This window comes from Nicotiana sylvestris, chromosome 12, assembly GCF_000393655.2.
Source record: "Nicotiana sylvestris chromosome 12, ASM39365v2, whole genome shotgun sequence".
Lineage (NCBI taxonomy): Eukaryota > Viridiplantae > Streptophyta > Magnoliopsida > Solanales > Solanaceae > Nicotiana > Nicotiana sylvestris.
This window is the reverse complement of record NC_091068.1, coordinates 166,121,724-166,149,510: the sequence shown is the minus strand read 5'-3', so window position 1 is coordinate 166,149,510 and position 27,787 is coordinate 166,121,724. Positions and strand designations below refer to the sequence as shown.

At 38.1% G+C, this 27,787-nt stretch overlaps 2 protein-coding genes across 2 annotated transcripts; both read right to left on the bottom strand.

The window, feature by feature from the left end:
* Nucleotides 1–11,311: 11,311 nt before the first annotated feature.
* On the bottom strand, nucleotides 11,312–17,995 carry LOC104232830 (calcium-dependent protein kinase 20-like). The gene is made up of 8 exons (XM_009786114.2): nucleotides 16,740–17,995; nucleotides 15,155–15,298; nucleotides 14,898–15,050; nucleotides 13,821–13,936; nucleotides 13,271–13,438; nucleotides 12,207–12,431; nucleotides 11,927–12,037; nucleotides 11,312–11,685 (listed from the first exon to the last, which is right to left on the bottom strand). The coding sequence occupies exons 1-7, from the start codon at nucleotides 17,551–17,553 to the stop codon at nucleotides 11,957–11,959; spliced, it is 1,701 nt and encodes a 566-aa protein (XP_009784416.1). The 5' UTR covers nucleotides 17,554–17,995; the 3' UTR covers nucleotides 11,312–11,685; nucleotides 11,927–11,956.
* Nucleotides 17,996–18,384: 389 nt separating this feature from the next.
* LOC104232831 (binding partner of ACD11 1) lies at nucleotides 18,385–26,692 on the bottom strand. The gene is made up of 8 exons (XM_009786115.2): nucleotides 26,598–26,692; nucleotides 26,391–26,497; nucleotides 26,208–26,283; nucleotides 24,907–24,978; nucleotides 24,716–24,778; nucleotides 24,076–24,428; nucleotides 20,376–20,499; nucleotides 18,385–18,771 (listed from the first exon to the last, which is right to left on the bottom strand). The coding sequence occupies exons 1-8, from the start codon at nucleotides 26,601–26,603 to the stop codon at nucleotides 18,751–18,753; spliced, it is 822 nt and encodes a 273-aa protein (XP_009784417.1). The 5' UTR covers nucleotides 26,604–26,692; the 3' UTR covers nucleotides 18,385–18,750.
* Nucleotides 26,693–27,787: the final 1,095 nt, after the last annotated feature.

Genomic DNA, 27,787 nt, shown 5'->3' with positions numbered 1-27,787 from the left:
AATCTTATATGTGTTATACTTGTTTACTCTCATCTTGTATTATAGATCTGGAATAAATTATCGTTGGCTAAGATTTACCTAAAATCTTCTTATTTAATTAGTTTAGCAAAAAGGTCAACACTTTTTGGTCAAATAGACATTAACCTATAAACTTATTCAAATTATTATCTCTAGTTTTACATGAATTTAATCATCAATCTCGAAAATCACAAATACTAAAATCTGTTGAATCGAGTGAATGTTATACTTTCCCAGAGGAGTGCATTAGGATAAATTGAAGATGGCAAGAGAGCTCTGGTTGGCGATCAGAGAGAGAGAGAGAGAGAGAGGAGGGAGTTTTGGCATATAAGAAAATGATTAAAATGGTCCCTTATGCTTGAGGGTATATTTAAAGTAATCCCTTAAGTATTCACTAAGCAGTTTTGGTCCTTTAAGTTTGTCAAGTTAACACTTTTGGTCTTTGTCAAATATTTAACAAACTCTGTCTGATTGACGGGAACCGTGAAATCTATATCTATATCATATTAAAAGTACGAATGTCCTTAGCAAAATGCCATTAGTCTTTTTTACCCTTTTAAAATAGAGTTCACGCTGGATAAAACGATCATTTAATTAGTTCCTAATATTTAGAATTTTAAAATCAATTAAAAATTTACTTGTCAGGTCTTTCCTTATTTGAGATATGTAGAAAGTTAGAACTTTAAAATCAATTAAGATTTACCTTATAACAATTGTCTTTCTCTTCTCTTTTATAATTAATTAATGTATTATTGCTATAGAAAAGAAAAAAAGAGTTTGAGGCAATGCTAGATTAAATTCACTTAGAAGCCCTAATCTTAAGCGCAATACATATATTATTCCCTTTTGTAATGTATTCCACGTATGTTTGCATTGTGTTAACTGTAAAAAGATTATTCTTTTTTATTATTTAAATTAGGTAATACAATTATTATTTTTTATTTTTCGTAGTGCCATACAATTCGTTTTTTAGGAATAAAAGATTATACCACCTAAGACTTTAGGTTAAAAAATGATTTATCAATTTTGAATTATATTTAAGCACCATTATTTATGACTCTATATAAAGATGCTCCCCTCCAGGCCACATATATCAAGCAACTTTTCGAGGTATGCTTCCTACTTTTCTTTTGTGTTGCATGATCTGTTAAACTCAATACAAAATCTCATGCCGATGCACTTTTTCTATTTATTTTTGGATTGATTTTTATTTTTCTGAAAAGTTCAAATTTGAATGTATTTTTTATGTTGTCTCATTATAGGTACATTGTAGGTATAATTAGTGTCAAATATTGTAAATTTTTGTCGAAAAAAGTGATTTTTTTTTAAATTTATTTATTACTATTGTATATCTATTTCTTGCATGATTATTTGAGTAACAAAAATTCACAGTTTACTTAAAGTTTGTTTACCTCGAAAATACGAGTAACAATTAAATTTGATTTATGGTTTTAAAAATATGTGATTTAGTTCAATACCAATTAATAATCAAGAAATATGAAGTATAGATGAAGAAATTAAGTAAGACCAAACCAGTAGATGGGTCAGTTTCGACATCGAGCCTAGTGACCTCGAGGCAGGCTAAGAACAATGAGGTAAGAACAGTAAAACAAGGACGATAAAACTAAAGGACAATTCTGATGAACAATGAGCGAAAAAGTAAGATAGTATATTCTTTGCTAATGATTAGATGATATTTACAAATGATTGGGGTCCCCTTTATATAGGAGGGGAACCCTAAATAAGGTACATTTCCATTTATAGTAAAGAATCTTATTGGGACAGTTGTATAACTGCCTAGTACGAATTTGTACTAATTCGTACAAATCTATTCAGGAATTTACGTCATGATCTTGGGGAAGTGGAAAGAATCTTGTCCTTCTGTAACAAACTCACAACGGCACTATCTCGAAGTCGGTCACACTTGGCTCCGATATTGCTCGAACATTTAGGTCTTCGATCCTCTTATTCTGCCTTCGAGGCCGGGCTTGGTCTTTATCGAATTTCTACTCTCGGTGCAACGTCTCGAGCCTACTAAATCAGGGGCACCTGATTTCACCATATACAGATAATCCCCGCGTTTCTTAGAGTAAAATGATAAGAAATGATTTGATTTTCGATCTTTCAGAGCCTTGGTTGATGACGTCATCCTAGTGATGCAAGCACTCGAAGTGACCGAAATGTTCCATTGGTTCGCTGTCCCAAAACATTAAATGTGTGCAGTAATGGTCGGCCACTAGCGTCGTTGAACCGCCGTCGTCCATCTATAAATATAAGGTCTAACCTATAAGAAAGCTTTACTTCAATCTTCAAACCACCTCTGAACCTCCTCTATACCTCTCTCTCTTCATCTATTTCCTTTTATTATCTGCTTCTACTGCCTTCTTAGTGCCGGAAAAAGCCAAGCTCTGCCGTCTTCTGCATCTTGTAATCCAAAATCATGGCAAAAACTTCTAAAACAGTCCCTCAAAAAGAAAAAGTATCGTCTTCTTCTACTTCCCGGCCGGCCAAACCGGTGGTGCCATCGGCTCTTCATGAAATCATCCCCGGTCCTTATGTGATAAAGAAGGATTTTAATGTCGAGAATCCTCTCGATATCCCAGACTGGTGCGAACATGTATCTCGATACATCAATTCGACATCGAAGAAATACCTCAAAGACATGAAGGAGGACTGCGGCTGGGGAGACGAGGTCGTGGTTAAGATCCCAGGCCCCGAGGAAAGCATCACTACCCACGTGGAGGGGTATTTAAGTGTTTACACTTACCCCTTCACACTGGGTCCCTTCGACCTGGTAGTGATCGATTTTTGCAAACGGTATGAGGTTACTCTCGGCCAAATCCATCCCTCATTTTGGCGCATCGTGATCATGTTGCGTTATTTTCCCAGTAAGGCCGAGGGATTGGAATTTACCCTCAACCATCTCATTCGGTTGTATCGACCCCAGCTATTTCGAGGGATCGTCAAACTGCAACGTCGAACAAAGAAGGCCTTCTTTGCTAGTAACGATGAATACAAATATCGAAGCTGGATGAGCCGGTTCATCAGGGTGAGGACTTCGGATGTCATCCCTAGGGAAAAAATGTCATTCCCAAAGAGATGGAACTTTAATCGTAAGTGAAGTTCTTTTTCAAATACCCATTCATATTCTGCTTCCATGCTTCATAATACCTTTACCTTTTCTCCAGTTGTTGCTTGGATGCCCCACGCTATCCCTGACCTCGAGGACTGGGTCTGAAAGTAGTTGTGACCTCCTTGTATGATGAGCGCGGATGGCGCAATTTATTGAGGGGTAAATGGAAGACCAAACAATATGGTAAGTCCAATTTAGGTTTTGATACTTTTCTTTTACTAGTGATGTCATCTCATTCATGTTTATTTGTGTAGGCATTAGAGATGTCTCTGAAATGAGGCCTGCCTCGACTGGGGAAGGGACCAAGTCTTCAATTCCGAAATCGGGGAAGGAAAATTAAAAAAAGGGCTTTGAAGCCCGAAGATACCCAGGATGAGCCAGGAACTACTCAAAACCGAGGAGGAAGCTTATCCATGTGGACTTGGATTCGGCCACCCAACACCAGGAAGAGGAAGAGAACAAAGGTGAAGAATCGGCATTGGTGCATCAAACCAGGAAACCAGTCGAGGCCGTCAAGTCCTCCAAAGCCGAGACCTTGCCTTTTGATGGAGAAACTCCGAAGAAAGACTCAGGTAAAACCTTTGAGTCCCTCGATATTGAAATTGTTCCTCCTCCTTCAACAAATAAGCCGTAGGGGACAAGTACTGAGAGGGTCGACGCTAATCAGAGCACCCCGAGTGAGGAGCTCGGGGCTGTGATGATGGGTCACTCACTTTCTCTACCATGTTACTCCGAGAAAGCAATAGAGGATGCTCGGGCTCTGCCAACGCTCGTCCCGAGCAAGGTTCTCGAAGAAGACCCTTTTCGGGATTGTTTCACCGGGGTTGATGATGCCGTTGACCTTAATGATGCATCCACTTTTTTTGAAGAGGCTCAGCGTCTCTTCTCCAAGGTAAGCACTAATTTTTGTTGTTGCAAAAATTCTTTGTTTTCTTCCTCTTCTATGTTAACTGACATCTCTTTGTGTTTCGTGTAGGCCGTTACCAAGTTCTGGGGTGAGCTGGGTCAATATGAGATCGAGTTCAAGAAAGCTTCGGTTGAATAGAAGGCCTTGAGGCTCCTCTGTAGCCAAAAAGAGGAGGAGCTCAAGAATCTTCGGGCCGACTTGGCCAAAGCTCAAAGAAACGAGGCCGAGTTAGATGAGCAGGTAACTGTGATTTTAATAGAGTACGGTCTTTTTGGCATTACTTCGGAGGCTAACACTTCGATATCTTAGCTGCATCAAAAGTTGAAGATGATTGGGCAGCTCCGGGGCGAGGTTGATCAAGTTAAGACTAACTGCCACCAGTGGAAAGAGAACATGGATCAGCTTGTTGCCGATAAGGAAACTGTTACAGTCCAACTGGCCTGGGCTGAAACCCAACTCCGAGGCATTAAAGTGAAGAGTATGGCCTAGTCCAGGAAAATTGAGGAGTTAGAGGCAGAGCTTTCCAAAGTTGGGGCTAAGGCTGAAATTGAGAAGACGAAGGCCACAGCTGATAAGACAATCGCCGTATACTTAAGGGATGCTGAGGCTATTCAAGTGGAGTTGAGAGAGGCCTCCGACCAGGAAAAGTGGAGTAATGATTTGGCCAAGTGCCAAGCCCGGAGGGAGACTCTCGAAGAGATCCACGCCCGAGGTTTTGACCTTACTGAAGAAATAGCCCAAGCAAAGGCGCTGGAAATCGATGCCAGGTTTCTTGTTTCTTCTGACTACGAAGATGTTGTAAGTGGTTTCGAGGGCGGGGAAGGTGAAGGTGTAGCCCCCGGGGAGGAGGAGGTTCCCGAAGATAGAGCTCCCAAGGATGCAATTCCTAAGGACGTTGCTTCCGGGGATGTAGCCCCGAAATAGATTACGTTCTTTTTCATTTTTGTTTTTGTGTAAGCACCCCTCGGGTTTGTTGTAAATATCTTTTGTAAACACCCCTTTTGAATATAAAAGGATCTCTTTGCTTCATCTTTGATTTGTATCGAATTCCACATCGTCTTTATTTGTGAAAGAAATTTGATGTTATAACTTTTATGATCAGCGCGAGTATTGGCCTGAACTCAAAACATAATAAACCCTTAGGTTTTTTATTGATCAACACAATACCTCTTAATGTTTTGGTTAATCCTTGAGTTTAGCTTGATTTAATGCGAGCTCGGGATGTCGGAACTGTTGGGTCTGAGTCGAGTAAGAGCAAGGTCTCGAACTATAAATATTTGGCCCTTAAGCTCTTTTTATATCGGCCCTTAGGCTCTCTTAGGTTGGCCCTTGGGCTCTTTAAGTTAGGCCGATTCGGCCTCTAAAGCAGCTTATAAATTCTTCCTCTTTTCGACTAAAAGCTTAGTGAAATTTTCTATGCCTTAGCATGTATTTTTGTACCCATTGGGCTTTTCAAAAGTCCTATGATCGGAACCTCATTTGTAATTCGTTTGTGTAATGATAGTCAAATACCTCTTGAGGTTTTTTTGAAGACTGATGTTTATCGAAGTCTTTAAATTATTCGAGGGCTGATTTTATCGAAGCCCCTTTATTATTTTCTTTTGCCAAGGGTAGCCTGACTTTACTGGTTTTTTAAAGTGTTTGAAGGCCTGTGATTTATGGCGGAAGTCGTACGTCCCTGAGCCACACTATTTCGGTCGTAGCCTTTATATAATCGTAGTCTTTAATATGACCATAGCCTTCGAATATGTCTCTTGGACTTGTTTCCCGATAACATTTCAAACTTGTTTGAAATGCTAGTCCCCGTGTATGATGGTCTTGGCCTTTATATCGGGGTGATGCCTCTTTGAGGTCTTATGAGTTCGAGTTTTTGATGACTCGGATGTGTTGACTGTCGATGATAGTCCTCGAGTATTCGGGGTATATTTGCGTTTTGGCCCTTGGGCCGTTTTTCGTAGAATTATAAGTGTATAGCTCGTACAATAGTAGACTTCTTTGAGGTACAATAGTGTTTTGATATAGAAAGAATGCTTCTTTGAATAATGCGTACATATTTTGCCGTCGGGGCTCGACTATACTATATGGACACGGTTCATCTGACCGTTTGATCCATTACAAAATTCTCCTATCGAGGCCCTCTTTGGCGTGAAGTATTTTCCTCAAAAATATAACCTCCAAGGGTGATTTCCCCCAGTATTCGAGGTTGATTGAAAAGAAGCCTTGGATACTGTTGAGTTCTCCTTAGGTAGAACATAGTTGTTGCCTCGTTAAAAACCTCACCGGTAAAATCTATTGGGATAAAATCCGATCTAAGGGAAAAAGAGTGCAACGCATGCTTTAAAATCTAAGGCCTTTGTGTAAACAGGTTCCTTCGATACCTTTGATCGACCACCTGCAATCAGGGGCGGACCTAGAGCATAAAATGCGGGTTCCCGGGAACCCAGTAACTCTTGCGTAAACTCTGTATTTATATTAAGAAATTCACTAGATATTTATAAATATCTAATTGTGAACCCAGTTATTATTGCATATTAATCTGAAATTATGGTAGGAACCCATAAGGCTCAAATCCTGGATCTGCCTCTGCCTGCAATGGGTTAGTTTCAAATTCAAAAAGAAAAAATTATACCTTAGCAATAGTATCATTTGAGTAGTGATACGTTCCAATTGTTTGACAATTTCTCGCCTTTCATCGTGCCAAGTTTGTAAGATCCTTTGCCGACAACTCTGAGGACTCGGTACGGTCCTTCCTAATTCGGGCCTAGTTTCCCTTCATTCGGTCTCGAGTATTGAGGGTGACTTTTCGTAGAACTAAGTCCTCGACTCCAAAGTGTCAAAGTTTGGTCCTTCTATTGTATTATCTCTCTATTCTTTGCTTTTGCACAGCCATCCGAACAAGTGCTACCTCTCGCTTTTCATCTAATAGCTTGAGGCTAGTATTCATAGCCTCATGATTTGACTCCTCCGATGCATGTCGAAACCTGGCGCTGGGTTCTCTGACCTCGACAGGGATAAGGTCCTCGGAGCCATAAACTAAAGAGAACGGAGTAGCCCCTGTGCTAGACTTCCATGTTGTTCGATATGCCCAAAGGACCTCGAGTAGAACTTCTCTCCACTTTCCTTTTGCATCGTCCAATCTTTTCTTCAGGTTTTGAATGATAGTTTTGATTGTTGATTCGCCCTGTCCATTTCCAGTTAGGTGGTATGGTATTGATAAGATCCTCTTTATCTTGTGTGCTTCAAGGAACTCCGTCACTTTACTGCCGATGAATTGTTTTCCATTGTCACATACAATTTCGGCAGGTATCATGAACCGACATATGATGTGGTCCCAGATAAAGTCAATAACTTCCTTTTCTCTGACCTTCTTGAAGGCCTGTGCTTCCACCCATTTAGAAAAGTAGTTAGTCATAAACAAAATAAATTTAGCTTTACCTAGTGCTGTTAGTAGGGGACCGACTATGTCCATCCCTCATTTCATGAAAGGCCACGGGGATAGGACTGAGTGGAGCTGTTCTTTGGGCTGATGGATCATCGGTGCAAACCGTTGGCATTTATCACATTTTTTGACAAACTCCTTAGTATTTTTTTCCATGTTGTCCCAGTAATACCCTGCTCTAATAATTTTGTGAATCAAAGGCTCGGCGCCGGAGTGGTTCCCACAAGTACCTTCGTGGATTTCTCATAGAACATAATTGGTATCCTCCGGCCCTAAACATACTGCCAATGGCCCATTGAACATTTTTCTGTATAATGTTCCATCTTCATCTAATGCGAACCTAGCAGCCTTGGTTCGTAGAGCCCTCGATTTTTTGTGATCCGATGGGAGTTTTCCATTCTCATATAACTGATATACTTATTCCTCCAATCCCAAGTCAAACTTGTAGAATTTATCTCGGCATGACCCTCTTCGACCACAGACTTCGATAATTGGACGACAGTCCACGGGACAATATCATCTTCTTCAACCGAGGATCCCAAATTAGCAAGTGCATCGGCCTCACTATTTTGTTCTCGAGGTACATGATCCAGAGTCCATTCCTTGAAGTGATGCAATGTTACCTGTAGTTTATCCAAGTATCGTTGCATCCTATCCTTTCGAAAGTCAAAACTTTTGTTTACTTGGTTTATCACCAGCAGTGAATCACACTTGGCTTCAATGACTTATGCTCCCAAGCTCTTAGCTAGCTCTATATCTGCGATCATGGCCTCATACTCGGCCTCATTATTAGTCAACCTACAAGTTTTGGTAGATTGTCTAATGGTAATACTCGTAGGTGGCTTCAAGACAATGCCAAGCCCGGACTCTTTCACATTCGAGGCACCATCTGTAAAAAAAGGTCCATACCCCCGATGATGTACCTGATCTTAGCAAGAGTTCTTTCTCCACTTCAGGTACGAGGGTCAGTGTAAAATCGGCCACGAAGTCGGCTAGGATTTGCGACTTGATGGCGGTTCAGGGTTGATATTCGATATCATACCCGCTTAGTTCGACTGCCCACTTGGCCAATTGACCCGACAATTCGGGCTTATGTAAGACATTTTGGAGAGCATAAGTGGTTAATACACATATGTAATGATATTGAAAGTACGACTTTAATTTTCTAAATGCGCTGATTAATGCAAGTACTAATTTTTCTAAGTGAGGGTATCTAGTTTCAGCATCTCCCAGAGTTCGACTTACATAATAAATAGGTAGTTGTGTACCTTGCTCTTCTCGAACTAGTACTCCACTTACCGTTATCTCGGACACCGCCAAATATAGGTAAAGTTTTTCATCTACCTTCGGGGTGTGAAGCAAAGGTGGGCTTGATAGGTATCGCTTCAATTCTTCTAAGGCTTGTTGGCATTCCGGGTCCATGCAAAGTCTTTTTTTCTTTTTGAGCAAGGAAAAGAACCTATAACTTCGATCCAATGACCTCAAAATAAATCGACCCAAGGCGGCTATTCGTCATGTTAGTCTTTGCATGACCTTCACATTATCCACGACGGTGATATCTTTGATGGCCTTGATCTCATCGGGATTGATCTCGATTCCTCGATTAGATACCATGAAGTCGAGAAACTTGCCTGAGCCAACTCTGAAGACACATTTTTTCGGATTTAGCTTCATGTTGTTCTTCCTCAAGATTTTGAATGTTTCCTGCAAATGAGTTAAATGGTCCTCGACGCGCAGGGACTTAACTAACATATCGTCAATGTAAACTTTCATCGTTTTACCTATCTATTCCTCGAACACCTTGTTAAGTGGCTCCAGTATTTTTTAGCCCGAAGGGCATTACATTGTAACAGTATGTTCCAAACTTAGTGATAAACGAGATCTTTTCCTGATCCTCCGAGTTCATCTGAATTTGATTGTACCCGGAGTAGGCATCGAGAAAAGTTAGGATCCCATGGCCGGCTGTGGCATCGATCATACGATCGATATTAGGCAATGGAAAAGAGTCTTTTGGGCATGCTTTGTTTATATCCTTGTAATCTACGCACATTCTAAGCTTGTTTCCCTTTATAGAAACTACAACTACGTTGGCTAACCATTCGGGGTATTTTACCTCCCCAATAGACCATATTTTAAGAAGTTTGGTTACCTCGTCCTTTATGAATGCATGTTTCACCTCGGACTGGAGCCTTCTCTTTTGCTTCACCGGTTTGAACCTGGGGTCGATGCTTAGCCGGTGTGTTGTTATTTCTGGTGGAATCCCTGTCATATCTAGATGGGACCAAGTAAAACAATCCATATTGTCGATAAGAAGTTGAATGAATTTTTTCCTGAGTTTGACGGTTAACCCCATTCCTAGGTATACCTTTTTCTCGGGCAGGTGTTCGATCAGTATGACCTGTTCCAGTTCCTCGACCGTTGATTTGGTTGCGTCCGATTCTTCGGGAATAATGAAGATTTTAGGAGTAAGGAAATCCTCTTATTCTTCCTCGATTACCTGTTCCTCTAGCTCAATCGGGACTGGGATTGGTGATTGCTATTTGACCGCCAGCTTATCTTTGGTCCCTGATTTTTTCGAGGTCGAAGACGTTGGTGCCAGAGTCACTTCCTTGACTACAAACATCTCCTTTGCAGCATGTTGTTCTCCATAGACAGTTTTCACACCATCCTCTGTTGGGAATTTCGTCATCTGGTTAAGGGTCGAAGGTACTGCCTTCATGTTGTGGATCCATGGCCTTCCGAGAAGTGCATTATACCTCATATCGCCTCGGATAACATGGAATTTTGTATCTTGAATGGTTCCGGTCACATTTACTGGTAGCACAATCTCCCCCTTCGTTGTTTCTCTTGCCATGTTTAAACCATTCAGGACTCGGGATGCTGGTACAATTTGATCTTGCAAGCCGGGCTGCTCTACGACCCTCGATCTGATTATGTTTGCTGAGCTACCTGGATCCACTAGAACACGTTTAACTTGAATTTTATTTAAAAGAATAGAGATTACCAGGGCATCATTATGCGGCTGAGATACGCCTTCTGCTTCCTCATCAAGAATGATAGGGCATCCTCGGGCACATAGCTCTGAGTCCGCTTTTCTATGGTGATCGACACCTTGGTGCGTTTGAATACAAGTCTTTGTGGGACATCGACACCGCCTACGATCATGTGGATTACATGTTGTGGTTCTTCCTGCTTATTTTTTTCTTGCATCTCTCTCCCTGAAGTGGTTTTTAGCTCGATCACTAAGAAATTCTCGAAGGTGACCCTCGTTGAACAATCGAGCTACCTCCTCTCTTAACTGCCTACAGTCTTCGATTTTGTGGCCATGTGTGCCATGATACTTACACATCAAGTTCGGATTCCTCTGAGAGGGATCGGTTTGAATACCCACCATCTTCAGAATTTTTATTTTTATTTTATAATTAAAACAAAACTTTTAATATAATATTTATGTAATTTTTTAAGTATACTTCTTGAGAAAATATAGACGCACAATGCGCATACTCTAAGGCTAGTATATATATTAGTGGGAACTCACATTTATAGGTATGATCTTTATAGTTTCTGCTATTTTTTGTCTATTTTTAGTTGTTTAATAACCACAAGTTTTAAAAGTCTTTATTTTTAATTAAACTTCACTCAAACTATGTCACATAAATTAAAACAGAAGAAGTATATTTTACGCAAATTCAACAATAAATGTTACAATTATCAAAGCTTCCAAGTTTTTGATAGACAAAGGTACCTCAAAAGAGAAAAGGAAGGAGTTGAGGAGAAAAGGGGAAAAATAATAACAGCAGTGATGTCTCAACAGTTACAAAAGAAAGAAGCCACTACTCATTAATGAAACAATTTTAACAAGAGAAGAAGTTAAAGACTCCAAAATGTAATTCATAAGCACTATACAAAGAAAGAATGTAGTACACATCAAAATTCATCCAAAAAAAGAATATAGTACACATCAAAATTCATCTGAGTGAAACAAGGCTGATATTATGTCTACGCCTAAAGGTAAGGACATAAAAGCATTGGGTTTGGACGTAGGACTATCATGCATTACTTCTGCTGAAAATGCAATTTTGATCCAAAGCAATAAAACTGGAGATTCAGCGAAACACGAGAACCTCAATGTTCATATCTGCTTTCACGGTATCTGCAGTAGTTTTGTGATCAAAGGGCCTAGCAAGCCTGAAATTAGAATGGGCATGCAGAATTATGAACATAAGTTTCACAAATTGAAGAAAATAGATAAATTAACGAAGATATAAAATGGGAATGCTAAGATGGAATAAAAGATTTAGCCTTCAGTCTCCAATGCCTGGCTAATCTGTAAAGCAAGTATAATGCAATCAAAGTTTCTGTCGCCATGTAATAGCGCAAATGACTATACAAAAATAACCAATGAGTTAAGGTCAATATCAAGTTTTACCTGATTCTAAGGCCTCCAGAATGCCAAGGCTCACACTCTTTTGTTACCATTCTTACCAAAGCCTGTATCTTGCATCATTGCTACAAATTCATTGTAATCAATGCGCCCATCCTGAAGAGAAAATAAGCATAGGAAATTAATTAGTTTGAAGTTTGAGCATTCTTCATTCGCAGTACTATAATCACGTTTTTTCTATGTTCCTGCGGTTAATCATTTATATTGTATATTTGCATGGTATTAGAATAAAACTCTGATCAGAATGATAAGATCACGAGTATACATTATCTTGATCGACTTCACGCATAAGTTCTTCCATGGGAATATTGCTCAAACCAAACTTCTCACAAGCCTGTTGGAGCTCTTCCTGTGTAATATATCCGCTACCATCTTGATCAAAATATGAAAAGGCGGCGTACATGTGATCCTCCTTCTGAACTTTGTTTAGATGGAGCATAGCAGCAATAAACTCACCATAGTCAATGGTACCACTATTATCCATATCTGCCTGCATTTTTCCACGGAGAAATGAGATAAAATTGCTAAACAGGATCAGACTTAGTGGTCTATTGTTCGAAAGATATAAATGCCTGCAGAAGCAATGATGTTCAACATTTTGCTAAGAATTTTATTTTATTGAAGATAAAATCTATATATCAGCAAAAAAAGATTGACCAAAGATTGACCTCTGAAATTCAATTCGTTACTTCAAACTTCAGGTAGACAATATCATTGGTTGGTCTCTTCAAATAACTTATAAATTTCTCTAGGAATTACATTCTTGACTGTTGTGATATGTGTGGTTGAAGCAAGCAAAGTTTGGCCTTCAATCTGATGAACTGAAGAATATTTTTACTGAACTGAAGGCTTTTAGCACAGATTATCTTAGATTAGACCTCAAATTTAACTTGCTTAATTCAATTAATCACCTCATCAAATCCAACAACTACACTACAATAGTTGAACAGCAAAAAAATTTATTGCTCACTGGGGGAAGTTTACTGAACAGTTACTTATCTTAAGAAACAATTCTCTATTTTGGCCTTTGTACTGCTTCTCTGGTTTTTTGCAGAAGGATAGGAATATTTATGCGGTTGGACCTCTAATCAAAAGTTTGGCAGACTCAATGCTGATGTATTATATCTTTCATAATTTCATTAGGGAATGCAACTAAGAGATCAATATTTCTCATACTACAGTGCCCCTGGATAATACAAGGGCACAACAAATAATAGGTTTAAGGTGTTGTCGTTTGAACAAGATATCATTGACTCAAAGCAAGTAGGAAGGTTATTGAACACAAAAAATAAAAACAAAACCAAAAATGAAAAAGGAACTTTTGCGTACCGCTTGCATTAAACTATTAATTTCTGAATCCTTAAGATTGGCACCCACTTTTTCCAGACCCTTTTTCAGTTCCTCTAGCGTAATATGTCCACTGTTATCTGCGTCTATCATTTTGAACATTTGCTTCAGTCCTGCAATTTCCTCTCCGGACAGATTTTCAGCAATAACCTAAACAAAACAGCTGAACTGGTCAATCACAATAATAAAAGCCTAGTATTGGTTGGTAACAGTAATATGAAAGGATATTTTGTTTTTGGTCAAACAACTGCGCCTCAATCTCAAATAAGTTACGGTCGGCTACATGAATCACCGCTAATCATGTTTCCTGTTTAAATTCATCTCAAGGCAAAATTATACAAATAAAAATGTGAAGTGCTAGAAGTAAAATATTGTGAGACATATATTGGAAACAATCAAACATAAACCATTTTCTTTCAAGAACAAATATAGTTCTTACGTCTGTTTCTACTAAAGATTATCTATCGTCAAAATGAGAAATACTAAATCTAAGTAAGACCAGTGATCAAAGGTACCGGGAATTGGAACTTACTCTGATTGCTATCTTCTTTAATTTATTCATTGCAGAAAATTGATTGAGCCGAGTAAGAACAGCAGAATCAAGAGGCTTATCTGGAGCAACCCCACCTACACGGACCCACGGGTGACCTGAAATAGATAGTAAACAGTCTTTCATTCAATTCAAAGAGCATCCAAATGAACTTAACCAAATATACAGACAGATAAATGGACTTCTTCAGGCCACTGATAAGTTAAGAAACTGTTGAGTTTCTATCAATTTATGAATGCTTTTTCAACTACTATGTCATAGTCCCTATTAATCGATCCATCAAGGAAGGTCAAGTAAAAGGTCAGAATCTCTATTATCCTATCCATCACAGAAGCTCAAAGTAGAAGGCCTATCTTCCTCATATTTCACAATTTCGTTAACCAATATGGTTGCTAGGCACATAGACCTTCTAATCATGTGTCCAACCTGACAACACGTTGGCAAAACTCTACACCGAAAACGAAGTTGCTCAAACATTAGCATTAGATGAATTGCAGCTTCTGTCCATCATCTCCTTCCTTTAAATGATCTTATGCTTTGAAGTGTAGAAGTAAATATTGATGTTCAAAATTAACATTGTTTTCTATCTCATGAAAGTCACTTCATGTATAGCCAGAAAGAATGTCCAAACCGTTGAATTTTCTACATCTGGTTTCACAGTACAGCGGATGCTGCAATGAGAAAAAGCTAATAAGCGCGAGCGCGCGACTGCTACCAAGATCCAGTGTTTAATATATTTTTCTTTTGGCATTTCCAGTTTCTCTCACTTAAACTTTGCCCATATTTCTTCAAAACACATTGGAAAAAAGAAAAACAAAAGAGGATAACAGGAACAACCAATATTTCTGCAACAAATAGAATAACCATTTTAACCATGTTCTAACTTCTACCCTAAGAATGACCTAAGAAGTATGTCAAAATCTGTTTCAGCAGACAAGTATACAGACTGCACGACCATGTAACGCCGAGAATAAAGGATGAGAAATTTCACCACCAAATAAAAAAATACAAAAGGATGCAAGAGATTAAAGGATTGAATTAGTTAATACTGCATCTTACAGAGAACTTCATGAGCTGTAACCCGCTTTTTGGGATCTCTCGCAAGCATTCTTCTGACCAGATCTTTTGCACTTTCTGATATAGCTGGCCAAGGTTCTGATACTAAGTCAAGTTCCCCTTTCACAATCTGTTCAAATATTCCTTGCTCCGTTTCTGATAGAGAAACATCAACAAGCATTAGGCAGCATGATCAATATATCACGTTAGCTTAAAATTATAGAAACAAATTGTGAAGAAAGAAAATCACAAAATCTCACCATCCCAAAATGGAGGCACACCACTAAGAAGTATATAAATAATCACTCCAGCACTCCAAATATCACATTCTGGACCATAACACTTCCGCAAGACTTCTGGGGCCACATAGTAAGGGCTTCCAACGACATCGGTGAAGGTTTCACCTGGATGCAAAAAGATTTTTATTCTTGGTCAGTTGTCAGAAAGCAAGTTACAACAGCTAGAAGAAACAGATGACAGCAACAATAAGATCCTGCAATTACATTTAATCATAAATGAATGATAACTATACTACTGCAAGGAAAATTGGATATTTTTCTGCAACTATTGACCTTACTAAACAAAGTAGATACATACAGGGATTTAATGCCTACTATATCAGCATTAGATAACTAGGATCCCACAGGGAGTGGGAAGTAAGATTTCTTGGGTTGATTTTTTCGATATTCAGAGTTTTCTACTAGTTTGGAAGGAAATGGGCTCTGCTGGTTTTACAGTAAACAGAAGCTGCACGTCCAAAAATTCTTCAAGCAGCAAATTTCTCACATCCATAGCTTCACAAAATTGATAGATACGGGGCACAACACCAAGTTTTGTGCTCCTATGAGTGAAGAAAAATATTCCCAATCTGAAATTTATGCAGGTGCTGTAATTATAACAAAACTGCTCCAACTATCTAGACCAACTTAAGAATATGATATACTTCTCTGTAGAAATCAATTTTACATTGCATATAGCTTGTGATTCCAAACCTTATGCCCCAGAAATGAGGAGTTCACTTTCTAGAATAGGCAGCAGAAATTTAGGGAATATATGAAGATGATTTCTCGGTTATTTTAACATCATAGTAACAGGAAATTACAGGCTTTAGTGTCATTAAATAGCAACAGATTTGTCAATGTATAGGATCCCAGATACCTGGAGTAATTCAAGAGATCCTGTCTGCAAGTCCATGACGAGTAACTATGCTATTACAGGTAAAAACTGAATTTATGATGTTAGAAGCATGAGCGAGGAAATGGGGATTTTTGGGGTGTTGATCAAATGTAGTTGCATCTACTTCTTCCTCTCCCCTGATTTGGCATTGAGATTTGAGACCTTGTAATATCAGTGTAAGACTACTAAAAGCTCACAGGAGTAATTTTCAAATTGCAACCTCATTAAAAGGATTTAAAAATTATGTTATATTTTGCATAATAGAGGTATAAGAGTAAAAAAGGCGTCTTTGCTATCTTGAGAAACCAATTCCAAAACGTATGTATTGTCATCCAAAGGATGCCTAAGCAAGGCTTTCTGATAAAGTCTTAACATACATTGCCGAAGGGTCAATAGAAACTTGTGGAAAGAAAAATAACAAAGGAAGGTCCTCAACAAACTATCACATTCATAAACGGTGGAAAAAGATGATTGAAAAACATCCTTAACTAAAGCTTTAAGTGTGTGTTTAGTCCATATAACACAACTAACAAATGATATGCAAGTTAATCTATTATTGCACGGATGAATTTGAGTTCAACAATTTCCAGCAAGTTCCTGATAGATGACTGATCAAGGAACAAGATTAGCACAAGTACTTAGGAAACTTTGTTTAAGCAGAATATATACCTGGTCTAAAGAACATAGATAACCCAAAGTCAATGGTCTTTAACGGCGACTCCTCTTGCTCGTTGACAAAAAGGAAGTTCTCAGGTTTGAGGTCCCTGTGCATAACTCCCAATGAATGGCATGCTTCTACAACACCTACTATTACTCTTGCAAGTTCAGCAGCCTTCTTTTCTGAATAATGCCCCCTTTTAATAATCCTATCGAACAGCTCCCCACCAGCGCAAAGCTCCATTACGACATGAACAGCAACAGCATCCTCATAAGCCCCAACAATCTGTACAACGCTAGGGTGCCCTGCCAAGTGGTGCATTATCTGAATCTCTCTCCTTACATCCTCTATATCCTCTTCAGTTGTCAACTTCCTTTTAGCAATTGACTTACATGCAAATTCCTTTGCTTGAGCTTTGTCCACGCACAAAAACGTTGTTCCAAATTGCCCTTGTCCTAGTTTCCTTCCTAGAGTATAAATTTCTTTCAAATTGCCTGTTTTTCGTCCCAAAACAGATTCAACTTGAAGCCCTGCACTCAATACTCGCTTAAGATTACTAGACTTGTTTCTTTTCACATCCTCCACTGGCTTATTGGTAACGGTATCATTTCCATTTGCACTGCTGTTTTTATTAGTGTCTTCCACTTTGACACCCTTTTGGGAATTTCTTGATTTGTCATCCTGAGGCTGATCTCCAGGTATCTGAAGATGGGGAGGAGGGGTGTTCTGGACATTAGAGCTAACAGAATCAGAACCTTTTGCTTCTGTCTTTGATGAATCTGCTGAATCTTTGTTCAAAGTGGGTCCCGAGCATGTATTCCCCATCAAGAATTAATAAACATAAGATATAGTGCTCAGAATTAAAATATCAACCTTTGTCGAATCCCCATATTATCCAAAACTTGCTCTTATTGATACCATGATCAACAAAAAATAAATGCACTCAAAGAAAAATATTATAATTTCTCAATCTTCAATTTTCCTTGAAATTCAAGAATTAAACAAAAAGTCGGTTGAACATGCGAGAAGAAAGCAAATATTTTTAGCAGATAGATTGACCTTATCTTGGAGCTGTCACAAGAAGCTCCAAGAAAAATCAAACCAGAAAATGATTGTAGAAATCTGTAGAGAAATGAGGGAAATATTTTTCTTTTTCTTTTTGGGGGATTGGGTAGGGGGGGTGAGGAAATGGCTGGGAAGAGAAGATGGATGATCAATTGGGTGGTTTTGATGGAATTAGTTAATTTCGTTAATGATTTGCAGTATACCTTTTGTGCATGCATGCGTTATGTGTAATAGGGCATTACGGTTCACAATATTCTACCACTCGGAGGGTATTCTCTGTAATTTATAACGAATTTGATGTGAACAATAAAGTTAAATTGTATTACTAAGTGACGAAATGTAGATCGCATAACATTGACACAAGGATATCTTTTATTTTTAGTTAGAAGAGAGTTGAAAAAATATGGAGGGGTGCTCCGTTACGTACATTATTACTTTTCGCTTTTTGCTATTGCTTGTAATTAACCATCAATGATCTATTATTGCTACCTCTTTTTTGTTGTTAATAGGAGTAATATTTAAGGGTTTTTTCTTGCCAATGAAATAGGGGACTTGGAAGCAATGGCCAAGTCCGGAATTCTGGTAAGGAAATAAAAAAAAATACAAAAATATCATACTTGGTTTTTGTTTCCTTGTACTAAAATTCGGCCTCACCTCACCAAGAAAGATATGATGCCAATACAAGCTCCTAACCTATCGTGACTTGAAAGGCTTACAAACTAAAAAGAATTACACAACCTCGTATTCACCACACCACTCCACTCCACAATAAGATGGGAAGAAATAAACCAATGAAAAGAATTACATCACAAATGAAAACTAGCTTGAATTTGGTATTGACGATCAGCAATCTGCATACCGGATCCCTATTTCGAGATGTCAGGAAATAGTTATTGGAATCCCAAGCTATTTGACAGAGACAACTTCGCAACTCCAACACAAATTCATATATATGATCTAGGCAACAATAGAAGGATCCTGCAAGACGGAACTTCAGTTTCAGTATACCAGTAATAGTACACTCAATTTAGATCCTGAAATACAAACAAGTAAGAATGCAGAAAAAGAACGAAATGGCAAAGGGAGGGGGAGCATTTAGCCATCCAACATAGTGCTACCTACACTTCAGGATTGCACTTTGTGACTATACTATTCAAAAATGTTTTAACACTTAATCTTTGTGATTCCACCAAGCAGAAGTATTTAGGGTTGAATAGAAGTGTGCCCTCCACTAACTCTTTTGAGTCTAATTGTCTCTCGTTTTCCTTCCTGGTTACATCAAAGAGGTGTGTCTAGTAGTCAAGCGATGGATTTCCAGCACTTTTTTTTCCTTTTTTGGCCATGATATTAGCCAGATAGCATATTAAAAATACAAACTCTAAAAAATTTATAGGGTCAGTTGAAGACAACATATATAGCACCATACAGACCCTAGAAACATTGTACGTCCAGGTGCAAACTTCGCAAAAACAAATACTGAAATGGGACCAAAACTGAATAAAGAAATGAGTCAAAACTCAGAAGTTAAGAGATGGAACGAGAGTGGAAAGGGCGGGATGGCTATATTGGCTGAAGAACTTTGACAGAAACTGTGATTGATGTCACTAAATTATCAAGAAGAAACTGACGTCACTAATTTTTTAATAAGCAGAGCGGAGGGTTTTAGAAAACAAAAGTGGATGCAATATTAAGCCTAACTTCCGGTTAGGGACAATAGTCCACAAAACACCTGAGTTCTATTTCTTTTCTGGAACTATAGAGGATTAGATGCAGATCTTTCCACATCAGATAAATATACAAAATTGAAGTGGGTGCCATGTCAAATTTATCTTCTAGTTATGGACACAGATGCAGAGCAACAGTCTGCAAATGAGTTCATTTTTCCTTTTAGGGTTCCTGAAATTGCTATAGTACAAGATAAGAACCTTGTAAGTGCAAGAATGATCAGATAACACAATTTTAGTTCACGCAAAGTTTACTCATAGAACAAGTGGGAAGATGGCAATGACCTCAGTGATGATGGAGCTTTGAGGTAACCTCAAGGCATCTAACTTCTGATTCCTCTTTGCCAAACAGTAATGAGTCTCCAGAAGAAAATATTGTGTATCTTAGACGTGATATTATGGCAATAACTACAACAGCAACAAAAAACCCAGTGGAATCCCAAAAGTGGGGTCTGGGGAGTACGCAGACCTTACAAAGGCTGTTATAGACCCTCAGCTCAGGCCAGCATAGACGCAGTAATAAAGCAAAAGAAATATAGTAATGAAAAAGTCATGGAAAAAGCAGTAACAACAGCGAGATAGTAACCAAACCGAAGCAGAAGCAACATCAGATAGTGATAGACATCCAAGAATAAGACAAAATAAGAATAAACTAAAAGAGCAAAAAGCATATGTCCTCGTTATAACATGACTCTCGATGAAGGTACTCAATATTATCCCACCGATCAGAATATTTCATTTCATATGTTCTTCTATCGTTGTTTGTGATCTAAACGATCAGGATAATGAAAACGAATTGATAGACAAAAGGTAGACTTAAAAATTTACAGGAGAGGAGAGAAACGAGGAAAACCATACCTTTGCTGTCAAATTTGACAATGCAAAACTCCATTTTTCTCTTGTTTTTGTAGTAGCAACTTGCCCAACTTTAGCTACTTTAGTAAAAGCACCATTCAACCAGGCAGCTCCAGCATTAACATACCTGATCAGCTCCAAAATAATGGAAATGTGGAGCTTTAGTAATATTATAATAATAACACTTTATGCTTGCCACTAGAGTACAAATGGTTAAACCGAAGTGCAATTATTAGAGAAAAAGGTCCACTTAAAGATAGAGGGACTCTCACATCTTTATGGAAATTGAATGAGAGCAGAAAACAACAAAATCATAATATAAACAAGCACTACCCCCTAACTCCAAAACAATTAATGAGAAAATCAAGATCAAGTGATCTGTGCAAGTATTCCAATTTAACTCCCTCGATCGTACCATTGAACCAGATCGAGTTTCCATCAGAAATTATCCATTTCCTTGCGATCTTTTCTTGTCTCAGGGATGTCTATTTTTGTTTTAGATTTTGCAATTTCATTCAAGCTATTGGTTCTTCAAGCTAGTTCTCCCCCTCACTCGATCTTCTATTTGGGAGATGCATTATATTTAGTCTATCCCTTTTTTTTTAGGAAATGCACAACGATAGGCAAAGTGAGTGGCCATACACATTTTTATAAGATGTTATCACAGAAGATCAAATCAAGATGATCTTTGCCTCCTCAACCAACTGAAGTTTTTGAAATCTGATCCTTCTTCAGCAAGTAGGAGTAAGTATTTACAAAATCATTTCCAAATTGCTGACAGGGAGGATTAAGAAAGGGATACACAAGTTGGTGGATAATCAACAAATGGCTTTTATCAGGGGCAGACAAATTATGGATGCCATTTAAATTGCCAATGAATGTGTTGATTCAAGAATTTTGAGCAAGGAACCTGGTATACTATGCAAATTAGATATTGAGAAGGCTTACGATCACCTGAACTGGAGCTTTCTGCTGGAAACTTTGAGGAAGATGGGCTTTGGTGGTAGATGGGTGGCTTGGGTTAAGTACTGCATTAGCACTGTGAGATTTTCAGTTTTGATTAATGGGTCCCCTTTTGGGTTTTTTCCATCTCAGAGGGGTCTCAGACAGGGTGATCCATTGTCTCCCTTTCTATTTATCATAGCTATGGAAGCCTTGAATGACATGCTGAAGACTGCTCAATCAAATAATTGGATAAGGGGCTTCAAGGTGAATTCTAGGGTAGAAGCAATATGGAGATCTCCCACTTACAATATGCAGATGATACCTTGGTACTCTGTAAAGCGGATAGAGAACTGCAAATGCTGAGGGTTATATTTATTCTATTTGAAGCTACTTCTGGATTACACATTAACTGGCATAAAAGTTTCATTTATCCAGTCAATGAGATTAGTGACTTACAAAATTTGGCTGTCATTCTTGGAGGCAATATTGGGACTCTGTGCCCACGGTATATTTGGGGATGCCACTGGGGTCCAAAAGCAAGACAAAAGGGATATGGAATGGGGTCTTCGAGAAATGTGAGAAGAAGCTAGCCAACTGGAAGAATCAGTATTTGTCTATGGGAGGAAGACTAATTCTGATAAATTCAGTTCTTGATGCTTTACCCACATATATGATGTCCTTATTCCCTATGCCAGTAAGCATAGTGAACAGAATAGATGCCTTGAGAAGAAATTTTTTATGGGAAGGCAACAGTGATAAAAAGAAAATCCATTTGATCGGATGGAATTCCCTTACAGTTAACAAGAAGGAAGGGGGGTTAAGAATCAAGAACCTAAGAGTACAGAACCAAAGTTTGATGATGAAATGGTTATGGAGATTTGCCTCAGAAGAACAATCCTTATGGAAGGAGGTAGTTAGAGAAAAATATGGTATGGCAGGAAAATGGACAACAAAGCTTGGGAGAAATCCCTATGGGGTCAGCCTATGGAAGTCTATCAGGAACTTTTGGCCTAAACTAATAAACAAGTCAAATTTCAGAGTGGGAAACGGTATGAAAATATCTTTCTGGGAAGACAATTGGTTAGGTCAAGGATCATTGAAACACCTTTTCTCAGACATCTACACACTGAACCAGCAGAAAGAAGCTACAGTAGGTGAGGTTTGGTCAGATCAAGGTTGGAACCTGACTTTTAGAAGACTAATAAATGATTGGGAGATTGACAGATTCATAGAGTTTTACAAAACACTGGAGCAATTCAAAGGAACATCTACCTCTGAAGACTGTATGACATGGCAACGGAATGGGAGACAAAAGTTCTCAGTTAAAGCAGCCTACAAGGAATTCAACAACTCAAATAATCATATAGGATGCTGGCCATGGAAGTTGATTTGGAAAGTTAAAATTCCCTATAAAGTTGCTTGTTTTTCATGGCTACTGGCGAAAGAGGCAGTTCTAACTCAGGATAATTTGATCAAAAGAGGTTACCAGCTATGTTCTAGATGTTACTTATGTGGGGAGGAGGCAGAGACAATCAATCATCTCTTTTTGCACTGCAGAATCACTATACAACTATGGAGAATATTCATCAGCTTAAGAGGAATCTTGTGGGCTATGCCAAGAAGAATATCTGAAGTTCTAGCCTGCTGGAACAGAGAAGGGAACCAATCCAGTCATAAAGAGAGATGGAGAATTGTCCCAGCTTGCATTTGGTGGACAAAATGGGAAGAAAGAAATCAAAGATGCTTTGAAGATAAGTCGAGCAGTATTCAGAAGATTAAAATGAAGTGTTTAGTTCTTTTCTATTTTTGGTGTAAAGGAGAGTACTTAGAAGATCATGAATCAATTTTTGATGTTTTAGAATCCTTGTGAGATGACAAAGGATTAGAGAATTTTCTCCTGTATCCCACCTTGTAATTATGGGGGACTACACAACTTTTGTGTAGTCTACTTTATATATAGAAATATGTTACCTTATCAAAAAAAAAAAAAACATGCCTAATTTTCAACTTCATCGGTGTTTGATCAGTAAGCTATGCAAAACCTAAAGTTTGAAGAATTCATTTTAATAGGGAAAGCTACTAATTATGGTAGCAGGACTCGCAATTTAACAAGAGTTTGAAATTTTTTTAGGAGATGTTACGAGGCCCCCTACTAGATAATGCATAAAATGTAGCAGTAATATTCAAAGCAATGGTTCAATGCCCAATGCTCTCTCAGATGTCAAATCAAGAAATCTGCTGACAAAGCAATCCAAACTCTGGTGTTCAATGAGATAAGATGTAAACCTGACTACAGAAGGGAATGATAAATGGCAAAGCATGGAATGTATAAGAAAAATATTTTCTTTTTTCTTTTTTTTTTCTTTGCTTTTATCAGAATGTTGTGAGGAAAGGAAAATATATGCTGTTCCCTTCTCTCAATTTAAATAAGTGGCCCCAAGGGGGAAAACTGGTAGCCCTCTTGCGTTATTTCCTCCTCTTTTAACAAATAAACAAGAGTAGATAATTGTAAATTTTCCCTTACTTCCTATTCCTTTCTCTAGTTCAAAATGTAGGGTAATTCAGCTTATATAGCCACTAACAGCATGCACGATTCTCTCAGGAGAATATCTCAGTAATTAGAAGCAAATGAAGAAACAAAAGACAGCAAGTAATAATGTAGAAACACTAAGAACTAACTGTGGCAACAACTACAGAAAAAATTGGCATTGTTAAAATAACTGATTTGAATCACATAAACACTTTAAAGAATCCAGACCTGCTTGATTTGACCGCTGATCCTGTGTCATTCAATTTCCGTTCGGCTGCCATAACTGCAGCCATCGTTTTATCTGACACTTGAAGCCTTTGATCAACAGATTTAACTTTCTCATTTACAACTGAAATTCCAACCGTAAGCTTTTCTGTTAGACCAACTCTTCGGTCAAAGGAAACGACTCTGGCAGATGCAGTGGCTCTTAATTGGTGTCTCTCATCAAATGCCTTGGCTTTATTCACCGCATCTTGTCTGATAGCTGAACCTTTTGCCAACATATTTGAGACAACATCTTGTGCTTTGCTGATATATACTTTCCCATTCACCCTTGCATTGCTAGGAGAAGTAGGTTTGGCCTGCTAACAGAGACAAGTGATCAAGAGATGATACAAGTAACACAGAATACTATAAAGCCGAAAAGAGCCAACAATAAATACACAGGCGAAAACAAATATATGCCTGCAACGTGCATCGAAGGACAAATCATAATACATGAATCCTACACCACAAAATACTTGCACATGGTTCTTCCATATCTAAAATCTCTCTTAGAGACAGCAACTTTTATGATCTTGTGGGCAAAATATGCCCAACATTTTAATAACTCAAAAGAAGAATTATCCAGCTTTATTTACTTTGTTACCTCAGCAAGTGGAGAGGAACTTTCTCCGGCCACATTCACTGCATTATCAACTATCCTGACTTCCTGTAAGCAACGAGTAGACTACATAAATTTCCAATATAGGTATTTCTAGATTATTATATGTCCGTAACTGATTTATGCAATTATATGTTAAGAGATAACACTTTCACACTTGTCTATGTAGTTATTACCCGAGACTCGGATGGTGGAACATAGTTTTCTGCCCGAGTAATATTTACAATCTGATCCACTATGGTTGCTCCCTGCAAAATGAGTAGAATTGTAAGGGTACTCAACCCTGCAAACGAGCAATTCTAACAAATCAGTAGCAGGGAATACACATAAAACCAATTTCCATGTGCTGTATTAGCTTCCGAAGAATAATGGCATATCAAGTTTTTGATGTACTATAGCATTTGTTCTCTATATTGAAATCAAGCAACTTCAGAACACTGTCGAGTAGGCATCATTAATCACTGGACAAAAGTAACAAGCAGATTAGGGGAGGTTGTCATATACTCATCATATTTCATAAAGATTGTTTCTTCTTGATAAGTAAGGTAAATTTTATAAATGGAAAGGACAGCACTAAGAAAGTGCGCCTAAATTTACATATTGTGCAACTCCCCAATCATATCTAACAAAGAGTCAGCATCATTTACATAGGCTAAGTTGATATATTTCATAAAGATTTTATATACAAGAATTAATTATATTGTCAAGTTATTTAAAACTTAAATACAAATATAGGTAACAGTTGGATAATTTGTAAACTGTTGAATTTCCAAAAGAAATGCTGAAAAACACACTGATGTATAGTTGAGCCTACATTCCATGTTTAGTGGCAAAACCTACCTGTACTTTCTCCATCAGACAAAAGATTAGCAAAAGAAAACAGAATCTCAGATTTACTATCTACACCTCCTTAAATTTCCATGGATTAATGATGCTACACAAGGTCATACTTCGTATTAAGATCTATCTGTCATAATCTGCACGCATTATTCAACTTTAATCAACTGTCCCTGTAATGCTGCTAAATCATTTAATGCACCAACATAGAAGGGATTTAACAGTTTAAAAGAAAATTACACTCTCGGTTTAGTTTAACAAGTTATAGTAAGTTTGTTACCATTTTATTCAAGCTGCCAATAAATGCTTATTGAAGGGGCGCCTTGGCACCATGGTAAAAACTGTCAGCCGTGTGACGAGGAGGTCACTATTTCAAGCCGTGGAAACAGCCTCTTGCAGAAACGGCAAGGCAAGAGCCAATATGGTCCGGCCCTTCTCCGGACCCCCACACAGAGGGAGCTTAGTGCACCAGGTTGCCCTCTTTTTACCAATAAAATGCTTATTATAAAGAGTTACATGTGCATGGTAGGGTAATTGTACACCGCAGTGGTTAGAAAAAACTCATGTACGAATAGCTTGAAAGATAAAAACATACACGGTTAAGCAAGTATAGACTATAAGTTAAGAAGATGAAAATTACCGACAACAACAAGGCAATTTCAAGCGCTTTCGGATCTTTAAATGTAACAAACGCAGTCTTCGATTGTCCTTGTTCTCTGCACTCCACACCAAAATTAGTCAAAAAAGGAACACTTGAACTCAAATATACTGTTTAAAGTGTTTAAACCTCACGAAACATTGCAGAAAAGATGAAGCTACTCACCGCCGAATCTCAATGCGCTCAATCTCGCCGGAAAACGAGAAGAACTCGCGAACTTCTCTTTCGGTCGCCAGATCTGATACATTACCTACCCGTACTGTTCTTACCTCCTAAAAGTACATAAATTTACCAGGAAAAAGTTAAAAATAATTCAGTTTACAGTGAGAAAAGAAGAAAATTCAAATCCCGCCATGAAAATGGAAAACTCACCTGCATTGTCTTTAAAATCTTTCTCTCTCTCTCAGCTTTTCGTTGTGTCTGCTTAATGTGCAAGTGGGAAGAGAAGATATAATAAATGTGATGAGCTGAACAGGAATGTGACAGCGGAGAATGTAACTGTTATAGTTGGAGTTCAAAGACGATTAATTAAACTGCCCTGATTTTTGCCTAAAATATCGGTTTTGACATTCACTTTGCTAATTATTGAAGATTCCGTCTAATGTTGTTTTGATGAAATGCGCTTTGCAGTCAAAGTTGACTGTATTAGAATACGTATTCCGTTTACGTAGGATTTAGGAGCAAATTACAATTGAGTTCCCATCTTTTGCTTTCAATCCACATTTACATGTTTGGTTCACGAGTTGTACACTTTCTCCCTCTCTTAATCCACTCAAGGTATTTGCTTTTTGAGAGGATAAAAGACAAGATTATAGATGGTAACAGCTATATAATTAATTAGTTAGTAAAATTTATCGAAAAGAGCTTTTAAAGCTGTGATAACTTTTTATTTGAATCTCAATTAGGACTGTTAACCATTAGACACCTTTGGTACATCCAATATGTGCCTATTAAGCATCATGTATCCAAGATGTGACACAAAAAGTTATTTTCACCGGGAGTTGAACGTGTAAATATTTAAATATAATAATTTTCTCCTTTTTTTTTTAATTCTTCTTCTATATTTCATCTCTGTCGTCACCACCTCTCCATCATTTGTTGGACAAACTACCCTGAAATCAATATATAGCCTTGTATACGATCAAAATTAGGTATATTTGATTTCATGGGCTCGAGGGATCGTCTTATGTTCGAGTTCAGGATGGGTCGAGTTCGAGCTTGATAGACCAAGCTCGAGCCCGATGAAAGAGTACAAGGCCCGAGGATCGAAGTACGCAATGAGTATCGAAGCCGAGTATGCCCAACCCCGAGATGGTGCTTGTTACGCTCCGCAGTATTACGTCGATGTTATGCTCTGCAGTAATATAGATTGCGGTGATGTTACGCTTTGCGGTATTAAGTTACGACGATGTTGCACCCTGAAGTATTGTACGTTGAATTTGTTATAAAGTAATTGACATCAGTCCAAGTAAAAGATTATTTGGAAATCATAAGGATTATGCTATTTCACAAGTGATTAGTAAATTCATGAAGGTGAAAAGGGGGAGCAAGTCAAAGAAAAT

Coding starts and splice junctions, on each gene's coding strand:
- LOC104232830 (XM_009786114.2), bottom strand. CDS start 17,553: ATGGGGAATACATGCTCGGGACCCACTTTGAACAAAGATTCAGCAGAT. Junction 12,432..13,270: donor TTAATAGTTTAATGCAAGCG/GTACGCAAAAGT, acceptor GGAAAAATGCAG/GCAGATATGGATAATAGTGG. Junction 12,038..12,206: donor GTGAAGTCGATCAAGATAAT/GTATACTCGTGA, acceptor TTTTCTCTTCAG/GATGGGCGCATTGATTACAA.
- LOC104232831 (XM_009786115.2), bottom strand. Junction 24,779..24,906: donor TTCCACCATCCGAGTCTCGG/GTAATAACTACA, acceptor CGTTGCTTACAG/GAAGTCAGGATAGTTGATAA. Junction 18,772..20,375: donor TGTCAAATTTGACAGCAAAG/GTATGGTTTTCC, acceptor TCCGTCTTGCAG/GATCCTTCTATTGTTGCCTA.